Below are 17964 nucleotides of genomic sequence, written 5' to 3'. Positions count from 1 at the left end.
AGACTTGGCCATCATGCATTTTAGCCAAGGTCCCAAAGCATAAGCCATTTGCATGGCAATTTGGCTTAATTTGGCTAAAATTCTTTTTTAATTATTTGTAAAATGGTAATTGTTTTTTTGTTTAATTACCGCACGTGCCAGGATCTTGGCAGTTCAAATCGTTTCCTATATATTGCCACTTAATTCATGAACTTGTAAGGCCTTGTTGTTGCCCGAAAGTCTCTTAATATAATTGGGAAAATGTTAAGTGTGCCAAAAATAAAATGCGTCACTGCAAGTAAATATAAATGGGCACTTGTTGACCAAAAATCAATACAAAAAAATTTCAAAAAATCCCTATGGGTTGAAGTAATTATTTTAAAAAGTATCTGTGTTGGCAAGTGCTGGGAAATTAATTTGCACCTTGTTGAACCTTCCCTCCTGAAATAAAAGTACTTATTTCTTGTCTTTTCATGTTAATGAGATTTTCTTTGTGGCCAAGTACCTCCTACCATTTCAACACCTACGCTCCTGTGACAGATCTGTTAATCAGCCATTTAAGTATATTTTTAAACCAAATTGCTTTCGTATTTCCAACGCCACTCACATTCGTAAGAAGATTAAAAAATATTCACATCGTGTATCACTCAGACCCATATGCATTGCATAATTATGGATAATCAATTAGAGAAAATCGTTTAAATAATCGATTTTCATGGCTGATCTGGGAGAGCGAGTGGGGGCTGAGGGAGTTGTTTATTAGTTGGCCCATAGCAGGGCCTGTTCCCAAAGCGATCCTCTGTGTTTTGGCCATGTTCAGGGTGTGCTGTTTGTTTTGTTAATCCAAACGGCATGGCTGAAAAGATAAAGCTGGTTTACAAAAACAGGCGCCAAACATGGCATACGAATTAATTTGGTCGTTGTATTTAAATGCTCAAAGCAGAAAGTGGGAATCATTTTTTGCTTTTGTTGTAGTCTTCCCCCCATTTGGGGTCTGTCGCTTTTTTTTTTTTAATAGATTGCAAACAAAACAAAAATTAACATACGCCCCGATGCGATCGTGAACGTGCCCGACCGGCAGAGAAAAAAAAACAAACAGAAAAAAATAATAAAACATTTGTTATTCTTGTGACATCACCAAGCCGAGAGGGGGGGGGGGGGGCTCTTTTTTTCAAAGTAAACAAACCAAAAAAAAAATATATCTATAGAGAGGGGGAAAAAAATAAGAAAATTAGCCCCAGGGCTGGCATACGCTTTTGGGGCTAAGTGTGGCAGAGGCAGCCCTGGCAAACAGTAGCTCCCCTTGGAGCAATATTGCACTGAACAAAAAGGGTTCCAGAAATCTGGAAATTTTAATAAATAAATGTATAAATTATAGTAGTTATATAAGGCGAAAAAGGCTATATAATCTTGATCTTAAATAATAATAGAAAATATAACATACATCATGCTCAGCAAGAGGTAGAATAGATTAGCTTTTTTCCCGGCTTTAAAATTACTTTCTAAATTAAGAAATGTTAGCATACTATTAATAGTAAAGTACTAAAATAGTATACTATTATGTAATACTATTATGTTATGTAATACTGTAAGGTAATTTCTAAAATATTTTAATATTTTCCTTATATTTTCAAAAACCTTTTTTTTCAACTGCATGTCTGAGTGAGTGCGCGCTATTGAGGAATCCAAAACAAACGATCTCCGCCCTGCTCTGATCCATTCTCTTTATCTGCCTCGGACCCAGGCCCCAGACCCATAGGCAGACCCCAGGCCTCTGAGCCCATACCCCCGACCCCAGATCTCAGACCCCCCGACCAGAGGCCTTAAATCTAATACCCAATATTCAAAAGCCCGGCTCTAAATAGGCGCAGCTGTGTGTTTTCTGTGCTCGTATTAGATAAGTCCGAGGCTTCGAGTGTGCGGGTATTAATATGCAAATTAGATGGCAGAAATAATAGCAACAACAAAAGCAGACAGATCATAAATAACAATGACAACAACAATATGATGAGTGATTAAAAGTAATGTGCAGAGGCAAAGTCGAATAGCAAATGCGCCAAATGAGGATCACACTCATGCAACCAGTCAGGGGAAAGGGTATATCAAGGGTATGTTATCTTTGATACATTATAAAAAATGTATATATTTCTAAAAGGAAATGGAACTAAAATTAATTTTAAAAACTTCCTTAACCTATAAAGAAAACTAAGATCAAAGAAACAAAACTTCTTTAAAGATTTTAAATATTTATTTAATATTCTTAGAACTTTAAGTGCCCTTTCTGTTTTGAAGTGAAATAAGTAAACAATTTTTTTGCGTTTTTAATTTCTCAATCAGCAACCGAAATTCCCTTTGATATCCTAAACACAAAACCAACTATTTTTCCCCTCATCTCCATATGCCAATTTCATTTCATCTCATTTTATTTCATAGAGACACTAGCATATCATGCGACGATCGAGTGGTCGCCACATGGGGGCTCTCGGTTTTGGTTTTGGTTTGGGATCTGGATCTGGAGCGGATCGTTCGGTTCGGTTGGTCTGACACTGGGTCTGGGTATGGGTATGGGTATGAGTATGGGTCTAGCTATGGGTCCGCTTGTCTGTCATCCATTTGGCAAACTTCAACAGATCGTTTCGTCAACAATGCCAAACAGCAAAGGCAACAAAAACAACAGCAGTGCCACAAAAGCGGGGCGAAAACAATGGACGCCACTCATCGAGTGGGCCGGCCACTGTAGAAAAAATAAAAAATAAAAAACCAAGCCGACTTGAGCTCCACGAACTGTGGACTGAAAGCATAGAAGCTGGTTTGACACTGGAATTATAGAAAGTATTTAAAATATAAAGAATTTTAAAATATATGTGGTAGTAAAGTTTAACAAATCTAGAAACTTTTTAGAAGTGATAAAAAAATATTTTTTTAATCAAATTTAATTAGTAGAATAGTTATATAATTTTTTCCATGTCACTCGAACAAATTTCAAGTGATTCTTCTACTACGTCGTCGCATTTGAAGGCAATCGAGCCCTGCGTAGGAGGCGTTTGGCGCGTGTGTCGGCATATTGAATAGGTCGACCCCCAGCTATGGTAATACAACAAAAAGCGCGATCTAGCACCCCAAACCCTCTAATGCCACTACCCATCCCGCCTTTACCAGACCCAGACTATATGCCGCGGTGGGGCGTGACAAATTTTTCAGCGTTGCCTTTTCATGTTTTGTTTATAATTTTATCTAATATTCATGGAGCACTTTGGGGCTGTCATATGCTCAAATCGGAGGGATCTACTAGTACGACCCCAAACGTCGAATCCCCTCGCCGATAGCTCACCTTTTCGGGTTTGTAAACAAACCAAAAAAAATAAATAAATAAAAACGCACCAACGCCTCTTGAATTCGGAATTCATTGGATCGATTGGTGCGACGATTTCGAAATCACTTTCAAAATCATTTCAACATTTTCTCAGCTGCGCTATCTCTGGACTTGTGCTATGATTATAACGAGGCACATTCATCAAAAAAATATAAATTGTTTATCAGGATAACAAAGAATGTGATTATATTTTATCTAGAAGACAAATAGATACATTATTTTTGATGTTTACTGCGAGGCATTTGATGGATACGTTTTACTGATTTCGCCTCATTTGCATTTTATGTTTGCTTTTAATTAGTAATATTTAGCTTTCAAGTTTCTCTGCCATATTGGTGATTGGAACGCCTTTATTTATGTTGGCGCCAGACTCGAAAAGCCGAATATGAATCCAAAAATGGTTAGACGACCGACGACCCAAAGGTGTTTAACTTAAGACGAGGCCAAGATCGGGGCACGTGCCTAGACTATCACCACGCCAAGGTTATATATGGTATGTTGAGCAAGCCGGCAGCCCATAATGTATGTGAATCGATGTCGAATTAAATATAATTACAATGTGTTCTTATTCTTATTTATAGAGATTACCCAATGTGACATCTGCACAATTTGCAGATGCAGATGCAAATGCAAAGATTTTATCATATTTATACAAAATTCGATGTAAACAGCCGAGAGGAGGAAGCAATCGAAATAAACAAAATTGAATTGTACAGATTTTTGGCTCTGAATAATATTTATTTAACAAAATAAGAAGGAAAACTATTGGCAAGCCAAATGCTGTTGAGGTTGGCTGCAATCGCTCAAAATTTTCGCCAGTCGCTTTTCATCAAAAGGGATGAAAAGCCACAATCAGTTGAATAAATAGATTTTGCCCCATTGATTTCGTATTTCCACCCATTCCCGAGCATTTATCATTAAAAACAACAATTCTTAATGCATTGGCATTGATTTTAAGCTCCGGAATTGAAATGGCTGAAATGGCAAGAAAATAAATAAAATAAAACTGAATTTTATTTTCCAGACTCTCGTATATTCATATATTTGCAGACGTTGGTTCCATCCCACACATCTCATACCTCACAACCATTCTCATTTTCATTCATTCATTCATTTGCTCATTCATATCGTATATTCGTTTGCGATATATATGCTCTTGTTTATTAAAACATGTGCGTTTTGCTTTTGTTTTCATTCCATTTTTTGTTTTTGGTTTAATTTTATTGCGAATCTACCAATTTTATTTATTTATGCAAAGTATTTTTTTTGTTTTTCATGCAAATGAAGCGTGTGAGTGTGCCAGTTGAAAAATATTCGTTTCTCGTTTCAAGCTGCGAATATGTATAGTACCTCTAGCTGCGTGAGTACCTTACCTTACCAGACAAATCGAGTGGAAGGAAATGGCCGATGCAGCCATTAATAACACCTAGAAAAGTTATTGCACCTGTTGGAAACTTTTGATGGGCAATGAAATACTAAGCCAGTTGAATAAAGTTGCTTGCGGTAAGTTGTTTTTAATGCCTTCCTCTTCCCGGATCAATTTTTTTTCCCCCATTTTATTATTTTTTAGTTTTTTGTAGTGCAAAACCAGAGCTCGAGTCTGTGGTAAAGAAAACTTCTGTTTTAGTGACACAAGTGCAGAAACACTCGCCGAGAAATATTGGTTTTAAAGGACTATTTTTAAGAGTTATGGTAAGGACCTTAATAATAAATAAGGACTGGAAATAAAATTTCGAAATATTAAAAGTATATTTATCATATAATCTTGAGTCTTTCGAGTAAAATGTGTTGGAGTTCGAACTATGAAAACATCCTTTACTTTTGCAAAGTATCTACCAAAACTTTTAAATATTTTTTTGAATCTTTATGGAATTTTTTTTAAAGCCCCATTCCAGTTCCCTTGGCTAATACTAACATTTTTCGATTGGCGCCCGCCAATATGATGTTGCCTCGAATGTGTGCCAAATCTATTAAATTTCAAGCGTTGAAAAACAAGCCAGAAAAAAACAACCATAGCCAGTTCGGAAAAAAAAACGCAAATTGCGCTTTATTTAAGTACAAAAATAACAAGAAACGCAACGGAATTGAATAGAAGTGTGGGTGGCAAGGGGATTAGTGGGGTCGTCTAGAGGGCAGGGGGCAAAAGGCGTGAGACGTGGAGGCATGAGGCGTGGAAGTGGGAGCGGAACAAAAAGTGGCGGCAGCACTAGAATAAATTTGAAAACCGCACTAAATTTTTTTTTATTGTATTTTCGAGCGTCCGAATTTGTCGGTTTATATGGGTTCATTCGCACATTGTTGTTGGTGTTATTGTTGTGGTTGATGGCGTTCGCCGCCAGGTTTATATGGTAAGTGATGTGCCAGGAGGTGAGACGGGGAAGTAGCAGGTGCAGGAGGCAAGGGTGCGGCATACAAGATTGCCAGTCTTAACGCCTCAATACAGATTCTTGTTTACGCGCCGACATCCAACAATTTTTGCGTCGTCTAATCAAAACGAGAAAAATTGTTTTTCATCCTTTTCCCGACACTACGAAAAACAATAGAACCAAAAGCACTAATAGCACGCACTATAGAAAAAAATAAAACTACCTTGTTTATGCTTTTTTAGAAGAGAAACTATTAGGCCACTAATGCTTTTTAATCTTGATAAATGGGTTCCGGTTTTGATAAAAATATCGGCTGAAATGTGACCTATTTTTCCAAGGATATAATCTTTTAAAAATATATATAAGACAGATTGAATGAGTATATTTGTCATTTGATTTAAGACACCTAATAATATAATAATAATCTTAATTATAATATATTCGATTCAGTTCACCCAAAACTAACAAGGAAATTAAATAATTTACAAGGAAGACATCACAAGTTTTAGTTTTTAAATGAAAAATATTTAAAATCCATTTTAAAATTTCATATTCTTTAATTTTAAAATACTTTTTATTTAAAATTAAAAAAAGGTAAGGAAAAGTCACAAAGCTTTAACAAAAATAGGTCTTATAAATATTATTCCATAATTTTATATCCCATTTTTCTTATAAAGCCCCACAGCCTCTTAGGGATAGATTCAAATCTCTCAACACCCCTTTATTTTTAACAGTGCATACCTTCCTTGGATTTATTTTTTCATCCAGCTAGAAGCCCCCCTTTTAAATTGATCCCCCACTAGCCACCCCATAGCTTTTGTGTTTTTGGGTTGATTGCAAAATGTGCGAACATTTCACCGCTGTTGTTGGCTTTAGTTTTGCATTTATTCTGATTATTTATTTTTGTACTTTTTCCTTGTGCGATGCCTGGCTGGCTCGCTTCGGGTTTTGTGTATTTTCGAATTTGTATTTTTGGGGCCACAACCTACGAAACTTTCCACAATGCAGTGGGCGGCCCGTTGCTATTTTCGGCGCAACGTTTAATGGGTTTTCTCACATTTGACATTTGCACAAAATAGGTAGATAGGTATATACGACTGTGCACACACTCTGCTATTCTGTCTTTCTGCCATGTAAATAAAATTCGAATTTGTTTACGCTCGTCTAATTGGGCGAGCACAAAAATCAACAATGTTTCCGATAATCGGCGGTCAGGAGGTTCTGACATTTGCCAAAAACTGTTAAAAGTTTATTTCCACCCATCAAGGTTTTCGGCCATAAAACGGAAAACTTTAGCATTGAACTTGGTACTTAAAATTTGAAATGTTTCAATATTCTGTTTAAAAACTATTAGACATTGGTTTTATGAATACATATTTTCAAAAGCAAACAACAATTAAGAAAGGGAGCTCTGTTTGCCAAAGAAATTCTATCTCAATTTGGGGTCGGAATGAAACTCAATATTTGATGACGTTATCGATATAGGATTGATTTGCGGAGCAGAACATTAAATTAAAATCTTTTCAAAGATAATAGATTGGATTTTCAGCGCCAAAACGGAAAACGTCAAACTGCAGAGTCGGTGAAGGATGATGATCTCCTTAGAGATTGCTTATTATCGAGGACAATGCACTTGCCAAGTCCCAATTCAGTGCACATTTCCTGTTGAGCTGCCACTTTTCAAAAATTGCAGAATATACCGAAAAAAAACGATAGAGATCAGCTGCCATTCAATTACCCGAAGGAGCCATCACAAATCTGTGTATCTAGCGGATGCCAGTGCCAATCCCAGTTTCAGGTCTTGAACCCAAACAACCTGCGAATACAAATCGCATCGGCTTTCTTCTAGTTTCTTTTATATTTTTTCAGTTTTTTGTGTTTTTTTTTTGGGCTGCAAGTGTTTGGCAACCTGATCAAGGGCTTATCTCGCCGATCGGGCCGAGTGCATTTGTCATGGGGATCAGTAGATATACCTGTGGTGGTCGGGGGGCCTTGACCCGGCCACAATAGGAGGGTTCCGACAATACCCACTGGCATTGTTGTCATAAATTACACTTCAATTGTTGGCCAGGTCAGGGGATTGCCGAATGCCGAATCCTGATTGCCATTGGGATGTGCAATCAGCGAGTTTTCCCATTTTCTTTTCACAGGCCCGAAGAGAAGTGTCAAAAATATCAAATGTCCTTCTTTCTTCACGCTCGCCTGCCTTTCTATGGGAATCGCTTCTAGGATCTCTAGGCAGCAGCTACCTGCCAGGCATAATTAATTTAATCATTGCTCATTGCACACTCTGAAAAGCCGGAGAGGCCTACAAAACCCACCGATCCTCAGCACAAGTGTCCATTGTGTCTCTGGCACACCGGCAATCCTGGTGACGTGCCCCAGACCCACGACAGGCATCGAGTGTAGAACAATCCCGATCCGTTCCAAAACTGAGCCCAGAAACAATCGACCCCTCACTCCAGACCGTGACAGACGAGATTCTTTCAGGGGAGAGACGGAGAACACAAAAAAAAAATAAAAATAAAAGTAAAAATTTATTCGAACCTGTATCCCAACCTGATTCTAACCCAAAACCTGAATCTCGGCCTGAACCTGAAGAATCCTGTCTGTTTTTGAGACCCTCATCGCCTGATTGAGGTCTTGAGGGCTCATCCTCTTCTGCCCCGTCATCGTCTTCATCTTCATCTTCGTCATCAACTCTTCATTTGTGTGACAAACAAAGGGGGATCTGAAGCGGCGGAATCAAGTCCCTGTTTATACCTCAGGGATGGGCGTGCCTCGTGATCGATTGCAATAATGATTGGGATGATATTGAATAATGGTGTTTAACTGAAATGCATTTTAAAAAGAAAGACTAAGAGGTTTGATTTAAGAAATATTAATAGCTTAAGATTTAAATTTAAAAACCTTCTAGTTAAAAAGTGTCAAGTTCTAAGCTCTCCAAGAATCAACACAATAGTGTGTCACCTACTCTATTTAAATCTAAGTAATCCCCTCTAGGATGGCAGGTCACGCAAAGTACCTGCGATTCGAATGAAATCCTGCTCCTGTTGGTCACGCACTCACCACCATTTCTTATTGTCTGATCTCCCACCTATATCCCATAGAAAGATGTCCCACTGTGAAGACCTGATGCCTCCACCTCTTACCTCTCGGATCTTGGCCATATCTCCTCTCGAAGATCCCCTGACCCACGACAGACACAAGTCTTCACAAAAAAAAAAAGAAAGAGGGAAAACTGTGTGCGTGCTTACCAAGAAAAAAATATATATCTTGGACTGGCTCTGGCGTATTTTGGTAGTTAAATTACGGGCCATTGTCTTGGGTCGATTATTTGTACAAAACAGTCGACATGCATAAATGGTTGCTAATATCGGTATCGGATGGGCCTCTGAAACAAAAAAACCGGTTGTTCGTTTTGCCTTTTGTCCCACCAGCTGGGCTTGGCACCTAAAAACCCATCACCCCCGATATGGCCCGATACCTGTCCTATATATCCACACCTATACCATGGCCCATAGCCTATTCCGGGTAGAAAAACAAAAAAAAAAGAATAGTATGGATAGATAGAGGGAGGCAGTTGGAGGGCCAAGATCTCGGGGCGCGCACTTTGCATATAAATCATTTTTATGACTTGTTATTTTTCACTATTTATTTTACTTCTCGCCACGTCTTTGTTGTTTATCGAAAGAAAAACAACAATTTTCTGTTGATTTTCGTTCATCTTTGGGCAAAGAGTGTTGGACTTTTGTAAATTACAACATTATTTAGCTTGGGCCATTGCGATACGATGCGATGCGGGATTGAATAATTGCCGGACTCCATCCGAGGGCCTGTGGGGGATCGTAATTAAAGGCAACTCATAGCATTGCCCCCTCCTGGGCTATATATAGGCATCCATCTGTTTAATTAACAGCTTTTGACCTTGTCCAATCGTTTATAAACAATTGCCCTCCGATTCTGTATTTGTCTGTCCGTTTCTGCGGTTCTAAACGGAAAATTACTAGATGGGCTTGCACACCGAAAGGCTATTTAGCCAAAAGGCCCAAAAGGGTGAACTGTTTAAGATAATCCCCGGGAAAACTATTTGCCCATCCACCGAACTGGATTATTTACAACAGCTGAACTAAAAACAAACTAAACACGAGGGGAGAGATTTATTAAGCTATTCATTCAATAAAATTTAACGAGCAATGAATTCGACTAAAGGATTTCAAAGCGAGGATGTCACTGGCCTGGGAAGTTCGTGTTTTCAACAGTATGTCCTTTAGGCAAAATAAACAGATTAAAAGGTTGTAAAATTCGAAGGGGAAAACCTCGACAGGGGGTCTAATCGGGTTAAATATATTAGATGTATAATAAACCCAAAAAGGCGCAATATCCGAGAGCAAAAATTAAGTAATTTCAAAGAGTTTATGGGTCGGGTAACGTTTTCCAGTAGCTCCCTTCTTTTGAAATGACAAATTCCTTTTCCAAATGAAATCTTTTATTGTTCTCTTATATTTTCCAATAAGTCCTCTGTTTATTGAATTCAAAAATTAATACAAATCTGCTTTTGTTATCGAACACGATGATGAATCCTCGGGGCCATTTGTTCTATTTTCCTCCGCAAACCTGCCCCCATCGGTTCGGCCCAATTTGTTTGCACTCCTTAAAAATTTATGTGGCATTTAGGGGGGGCATCTGCCCCAAGCTCCAATCCCCACCCCTTTGTTTGCAGCCCGCCACCCCCTTTTCCCTTCAATATATATGAGAAAAGCTCCCTGTCCATTGTAAATATCACATAATCCACCGCAAACAATTTTCCGAGGACTATGGTTTTTCGCTGTTTTCCCCTGTTTTTCCGTGTTTTTTGGCCAGCTGATGTTGTAGCTGAGCGAAAAAAAAAATTTTAATAAAAAGTAAATTTGAAATAAACAAAATGTTTGTAATATCAGAAATTTATTGCAATTGTAGGGACCCAGGCCGGGCCACATAGAGTGAATGGGGCGAAGGGCTGGGCTGGCTAGAGGCGAAGGGCCGAGAAGCGATTTATAAAAAGAAAAACCAAAATTACGCGACTTGTTTAAATTCTGAAAAGCCATTAAACGCAGCTGGGGCCCCGGACGCGCAACACAAACTCTCAGATCCACGTCCACATTCAAGTCGAGAACGACTTCCAGACCCGGACCAGAACCGCAATTATCATGAACGCAATATCCCCAGAAAAGAGAGCGACACTGTGGCAATGGATGGCAAGGGGCACAGGCGGGCTACGGAGGCGGGTTTTGTGGCAAAAACACTTTGACGCAAAAACTTAAATCGTTAAATATTTATAAACGAGCTGAGAAAACACACACACACACCACGAGCGATGGAGTTCAGAGTCGAGAAATTAGACAAGAGGGAAAACCGGGAAACGGACATCAAGTGGACACCAGCTGGATGGCCGGACACATTTTCCGTTGCCCTGCCTCGCTCTCCAGAGCCAGAAATGGACCACATCGGTGCTGTATATCAACACATCATAATCCCAGGAGCCCTAAGGGGCTAGAATGGCCAAAAAGGGCATTGGGAGTGAGTAGTGGGGGTATAAGCCCCAAAAGCCGCTGCCGTTTATAAGGCTTACGCTCCCCACCTAATATGGCTTTAATGAGCTGTCCTGAGCTCCTGATTTTTTTTTTGGCAAGAGAAGAAAGCCTTAAAAGGGGTTTCTTAATTTCACTTCAAATACCATTTTGGAATTTTTGCTTGCCGGCTGAAGGCTGAAAGATTTTTCAAGATTTTCGTTAAAATGCTATTAAACACAAATCTTAAACAGTTCCGGCTTAACATCCTTGGGAACCAGGAAACAGGTAAGACTGTGCCAATGGCCTAATATACAGCCGAAAGTGAAAATGGATAAAAGGGTCTAAGGATATTTTGAATGAACCTGGAAACGGGAAAATCCCAAAAATGACCAAAGGTGGGTGAAAGTATTTGTTGTAAATAATAATTAGAAGGGCAAGGATTTAAAATCAGCTCATTAAGGGCTTGACTCTTCTTTGAAGTTTAAGAAATAGATTTTTGGGTATAGTTAGTCTTTTTGAAGGGTTTTTAAGAAAGTCTTACTCAGTTCCGGCTTAATTTTGGAAGGAAACTAAAAAATAAAGATAAGAAATAAAATTTACTTAAAACCGGAAACTATTCAAGGGCCGTTTCATTTAAAAATTCTTTCAAAATTATACCTTTTGTTACAACCTAATCTATCTAATAGTTTTTTATCCTCCTCTAAATTATTTCTTAGCCTAAACTAAGCCCAAAAAAAAAAGTAGCAAGTACATGGCCAGAATCGAGATTCAAAGTGCCAACTCTGCAGAAAAATTGCCACTCAATGGCTTGTTCCTCTTCCTGGCCTTGCTGCTCCTTTGTCGGGGATTTATGGGCTTTTCCCGGACCACCATCCTCTGCCTCCTCGCCGCTCTGGCAGCCGGATTCCACCCACGCTGCAGGCACTACAATAGTTTAATTAACATTAACGCTGACGCCAACTACTGATGGCAATAAAAAACCATTAAAAGGAATTTATTTTAAGGACCGAACAGGCAATAAATCACATTACATGTCGCTATAAAAACAAAAGGCAACGAAAAGCTCTCACTTCTTTTTTGGGGCAGGTGGCATTGGATGAGTGGGCGTGGCAGGCACTCTGCTACTCTACTGGGCGGGCATGGGTTGGGGCGGGCAGTATTGTAAGTGCCAGCATGGGGTGGGCAATAAAACGGATGAGAATGTTTTGTATATCGAAAAATCAATGCATCAATTTTAGTTCTAACGCAGGCGGGAACACACTCACCGAAAAAATAATAAAAATAAAAAAAGGGGTGACGACAGGAGAAGGAGGCGGGAGGGGCCGGGCCTAGGACAAAATAGTAGTAAAATTTTTGTTTATTTTTTATGTCCATAGTTTGTTGCCGCTTTTATTTGTTATCACGAGTGCTACGCTTCCCATGGGGAAAGAAACAAAAAAAAAGGGGGGATTTTGGCGTTAAAAGCTTTGGCATTAAAAATGACGATAGGACATCAAAATGGAAATTAATGGCGATTATGTGGCACATAAAAACATGAACAGCAACTAACGGCCATATAAGTAATGCGATTACAGAACATTTCTGCAAACCTAATTGATAAGGGAGTATTTCGGGGCAATCGGATATTCGCCAGTATTTATGTATCCTTTTTAATGGCATTTGAATCCCAACGTTGATTAGGTTTGTTCGCCTCTCATTCACTAACAAAAAACAGCAATAAAAACAAAGTTTTAATGTGCACAGAAAATGCATTCATAAATCCAGCAAACTGCATGAACATTAAATCATTTGATTATCGGGGATTACAAGGTGAGAGAGGTCTATATACTTTTATGATGAATGGATGGATGGATGGTTGGAGTTTATGACGTGAAAGGTAAACTATTTTGATGAGCAATCGAATAAAATTTATACAAAATGCAATTGTGTTTGAGAAGGAAATCTCTTAGCAGGTAATCTGGATCATTTGCTGTAAATTTTATACCATTTCCTACAATCATCGCATCAGCACAGCACTACTATACCGATTTCATTGTAACACGGACAACGGACAACTTTCACCAGTTTTTAGCTCTATCTCTATTGCCAAGTAGAACATCAACTGGCTTTCAGACTGGTTCATATATGTATGCATGGTATATGTTTAAGAGAAGGCTAGGAGGGGCGGCGCTATAAAATTGACTGTCAGTGGGAAAACACATTGATTTGCCATTTGAGCGCAAATTCATTGCAATAAAATCAGCGCTGGTAAAGTTTTTTTTAATGCCACTTTCAATATTTGTTTGCGCACACCACCACCAGCCATTCCAGTCTCCATTTTACCCACTGTAGTGGCTGTTTGTTCTGGTCCTTGTTTTATTTTTATTTTTTTTTTCATTCTCAACCCAAAACCCCATATATCCCTGCCACTCTATGCCCTCTACCCCCGGCGGGCAATTGTAAAACGCGTTTTGTAATCGAAACTTTTAACGACTTGATGCGATTGGAAATTGTGTAATATCGAGGCACTAATACACACACCACTGGCAAATCGAGGACCTCGCATCCATCGAGGATGGAGGGAGAGAGGGAGGGATAGTATGGGTAAATTCACATCCGAATCGGAATTCGAATCCATATCCTTGTGCGTGTCTCTCCCGAGTTGGAGGGTCCTTCAGATTCTTTACTGCTGCTGCCGGCAAGGGCGCTACGTCCCAGTGAGCAGGGCACATCGGTTGATTGCATAATTCTCTGAATCGGACATATGTTCGAGGATATAGCCGTCGATGGGGCATGCACAAAAGTCCTTAATTGATGAGGTTTATAATTTCTTTTTCTTTTTGTGATTTTTTTGCAGGACTCTTCACCAGCTGGGCGTAATTTCTTTTGATGTCTATCTGTCAGTCGGCGGTTAAAGAGCACGGAAGCCCTCCAAGTCGGCTAATGAACTGAAGTGACGCGGGAAAATCTGAAGAGCAGGTCTTTGAAGTAAACACTATCAGGATGTGTGTATCAATCAGGACCAAGGACTTTCATGACAGGAGCACTTGCAGAAATAATTAAGAGCTCAGTTAATTAAAAAAGTATTCAATTAATGAGTTTATAAATAATAACTGAGAGATCAAAGGAACGGCAGGAAAAAAGCCTATCCGAAAACTAGGTTAATAAAAAGTTTAAGCCTTAAACCACTTGAAAATGACAGAAGCCCACTAAAAATAAGTAAAGAACATAACGAAGGACTTCCGGTTTGGGGATTTTGTGGGGGATTATTTGTCGCTTTTGCAAAACATTCTAATGCCTGGCAGGCAATTCACCTTATTTGTGCGATTTGGTTTGAAAATTTATGTAGCGCCATTACCAGCAACACACGCACATTAATATCCCGATTCCGATATTTTGCCCCAATTGAAAAAAACAAGAAAAAAAAAAATGTACATAAAATAAGAAGAAACACAGGGGCTTTGAGGATTCGTCACAGGCCATTGGTGGAATCCTTCGAAGTGCTGGCAAAGCAATCCGTACCAACGACAAAGATGTGCTAATAAATTTCAACTTAATTTCCGAAATGTGCAACTAACACATAAAAACCAAGACGCACAAAAACACATCCCAAGGATATTGGCTGGGATGAAGGACCGGAAGTCGAGAAGGACGAGAACCCTCTGAAGGCATTGTTCCTCGGGAATGGCGTGCGCAAAAAAATAAAAATCAAGAAGAAATTTCGAGTATGGTTTTTGCATAAAACTTCAATTTAAATTGACATTTGAGTGGAAAGTAATTGCATGATATGCACGGAGCATAAAAAAGGCAGCACCCGCCCAGGGATTGGGGCGTGTTTAATATATGGGTATCAGCGCACACCCACCCATAAGCCTCACACAGCGATGTTGGTCCGTCCGCGTTAGTACCAATCCGGTTAGTACACTTGAAATAATAAGGAGTTCTCTTTGCTAGATGCTAGTTGAAATAATTCCGAGAAACTGTCACCTTTTGTTAGCCAAAGAAGAAGGTCACTAAACCATTTTAAGATTTTTTATTGAAGTGTATATTTTAGGCATTAAATGCGACTTCCATATCCATCCATCCATCCATGCCGGGAAGTTCTACTGAGCTCATTATGCGCTCGTTTATATGCCGCATTTGTTGTTGCGGTTCGTTGTTGTTCCTCTTCTTGTTGTTGTTGTTGGTTTTAGCCGTTTTTTTGTTGCAAAGTTTTGTGCACATTATGAGGGTCTGTGCTGTAGTCTCTCAACGATGTTCCGGGCCTTTTGGGTTCCGGGTTTTTGTGCCAAGCGCGAATGCGGGCAATTCTTGTATCTTCGCTCCCTTTTTTTTCTCCGGTTTTTTTTTTGTTTATTTCTGTTTCTCTTTTAAATTAAATGCCAATAAATTTGCATTTTTTTGTGCCACTCCCCCGCTGCCCAACCGCCCCTATTTCCCAAAAAAAAAAGAAGCAATTGCTCTAAGTACGGTGCTCTGTGTTTGGGGAAAAGTGTCATTTGCTTTGGGCACTCGTGCCTTCGATTCAGTTTACTTTCATTTCGTTTCACTTGGTTTGGTTTTGGTTTTCAGTTTTCCGTTTTGCCGGTTTTTTTTTTTTGGTTTTGGTTGGCCGGGGTAGAAAAGTTTTTCAATTCCCGAACCCACACAAAATGACCAAGTTTTACAGTCGCAAATAAATGTTGTTAATTTGTTTTAATTTCGAGCACATTTATTTGCTAATTTCCCGGACAAGCCAGGCCGGCCCAGGCAATCCAATGGAAAATGGATTTGGCTTAAAATAATTTGGCCCGAATGCCAGCCAAGGTTGAGCATTTTTGTTTTCCAAACAATTACACGCGACAACTGACTGAAAGTAGACATTATGATAATGAGAAGGCAGGACGAGAACCAAATAGAGAATTAAATTAAAACATTATCCTGGACGGTAGGTGACAGCTTTAAAAAATATATACATTTTCCATTTCTTATTACAGAATATTAACTATGGCTTTAAGAGTCCATGGAAGTAGTAGTCCGGCTCATTAAATCGTGCATTTGGTCTATATGATTGGGCTCAAGTCTTTCCATACATCCGTGGTATAGAATATCAGAAATTAGTTTTCGGGCCAGGATTCTCTGGTTATAAGACAGTTCCTGAAACTGATGGCTCCAGGTTTGAGCCAAGGCCTCAAATTCATTTGGCTTGGAGCAACAGGGATTTAATTTTTGGTCAAGATTTTGTGGCAAGATGGGTAAGTTCTTATCCATCGAGGGGCAAGAATCATTGGAAAGTAGGGGTTCCTCCTTGATGGCTTTGAAAGGTTGCTTTTGAGGGAATGGTTCGCAAGTTAGGGAAGTCTTCTAAAAATAATAAATATATTTATTCTAAAGATTTTTCCACAAAACAGTTCTCACCTCTTTAGCCTCTAGTATTGTGGGCAAAGAATTCTTCTTCCTGGGTAAGTCCTCTGTTTTGAATCCTCCCTTGTCACCATCCTGACCCTCGAGGAAACCCAAAATCTCAAAGTACCATAGTGTGGACTGAAAGGGCTGACCTTTAGCCAAACATTGGTCACGCCGGCGAACATCTCTTCGGAAATTAGTGCGAAACGAGTTGATTTTTTTAACAACCAGCAATCGATTAGCCTCCGGCTCAACTTCTCTTAGTTTCTGGACCAAACTTTCATATCCGGCGGTCTTTAGCGAGCGAATACTGTACTCCGGACTGCGAGTTTGCCAAACGGCCGGAAGTGATCGATAGAGCTGCAGAAATTCTGTCCAGAATTTACGATCCCGGGAATTCATTTCCCCAAAGATGTGTCCAATGCCGTCAAGGGAGCATTTAATACTGAAATGGGTAAAGTGCCCAGTACAATCATGAATGCGCAAACTGTCAAGAGAGAGTGAGAAATCAGATCCTACACTGGAAATTATTATAAGGGGATTAACAGAAATATAAATAAAATATAAAATGAAATATATGTAGGTTCAGGTTTGATGGTATTTTACTATTCTTAATATTTTAATAATTTTAGAAATAGGGGTATTGTTTAATGTCACTGTGGAGGGCAGTCTAAGTAGGTGACAAACCTTAGGCCATAGGTCAAATGAACAATTTTCTTAGTTAGTTTAACTATTTCTAGCCTTTTTTTAAGTCTTAGTAACCTTAAAAATATTTCTTAATAACTTCAAACAATTATTTTTTCAGTGTATTTGAATCAAACAAAAAGAGAGAGCTGTGTTTGTGCAAATTGTAGCTTTGATTGCGCTCCGATTTGCTTTGAATTTCTCTGATTACATTCCCATGTAGGGCCTTGGATTGGTGGGGGGACAGAGGGCCTTCTCGTACCCCTCCCTACCTTCCTCTAAAGTTCTCTAAACATCTGCGATATATTATTTTTTTTTCGCTGAAGTTCCCGATTTGCACAAACAACTTTGGTAGCTGTTTCTTATTTTTATTTTCGCGAAAACTCACAAACAAAGGCCGTGCATTGCGCGATTTTTTGTTTGGACAGCAATATTATTGAATATTTTGCGAGTATTATGAATGTTCAGTGTGTGCCACTGACGTGCAGCTCACAAAAATATTATTTCGTATTTCAGCCAAGTAAACTGACGTAATACTTGCAAAAGATTTCAGCCCACTTTCCATTTCATTGCAAAATTACAGACAAAGAAAATGGACCTTTTGTTTTGGAGGGAAAGGGTTGAAATTATTAAACCTCTTGAGAGA

The 17964-nt window shown here is 39.1% G+C and overlaps 1 protein-coding gene and 1 long non-coding RNA gene across 3 annotated transcripts; one reads left to right on the top strand and one right to left on the bottom strand.

Moving 5' to 3' along the window:
• The first annotated feature begins 4508 nt into the window (after nt 1-4508).
• Nucleotides 4509-5080, top strand: LOC138926340 (uncharacterized). The gene is made up of 3 exons (XR_011442816.1): nt 4509-4524; nt 4640-4855; nt 4923-5080. It is a non-coding gene; the product is annotated as an uncharacterized lncRNA (long non-coding RNA).
• A 10430-nt stretch (nt 5081-15510) lies between these two features.
• LOC108120630 (uncharacterized) lies at nt 15511-17083 on the bottom strand. 2 transcript variants are annotated; one of them, XM_070280098.1, is made up of 2 exons: nt 16647-17083; nt 15511-16592 (listed from the first exon to the last, which is right to left on the bottom strand). In XM_070280098.1, the coding sequence occupies exons 1-2, from the start codon at nt 17034-17036 to the stop codon at nt 16242-16244; spliced, it is 741 nt and encodes a 246-aa protein (XP_070136199.1). In that variant the 5' UTR covers nt 17037-17083; the 3' UTR covers nt 15511-16241. The 2 variants fall into 2 exon arrangements, with proteins under 2 accessions (XP_070136199.1, XP_070136200.1); XM_070280099.1 differs by having other exon boundaries at nt 15511-16589.
• Nucleotides 17084-17964: the final 881 nt, after the last annotated feature.

Source organism: Drosophila bipectinata, chromosome 3L (genome assembly GCF_030179905.1).
Source record: "Drosophila bipectinata strain 14024-0381.07 chromosome 3L, DbipHiC1v2, whole genome shotgun sequence".
Classification (NCBI taxonomy): domain Eukaryota; kingdom Metazoa; phylum Arthropoda; class Insecta; order Diptera; family Drosophilidae; genus Drosophila; species Drosophila bipectinata.
Note: the sequence above shows the minus strand (reverse complement) of the source record. Positions and strands in the feature narration are given on the sequence as shown.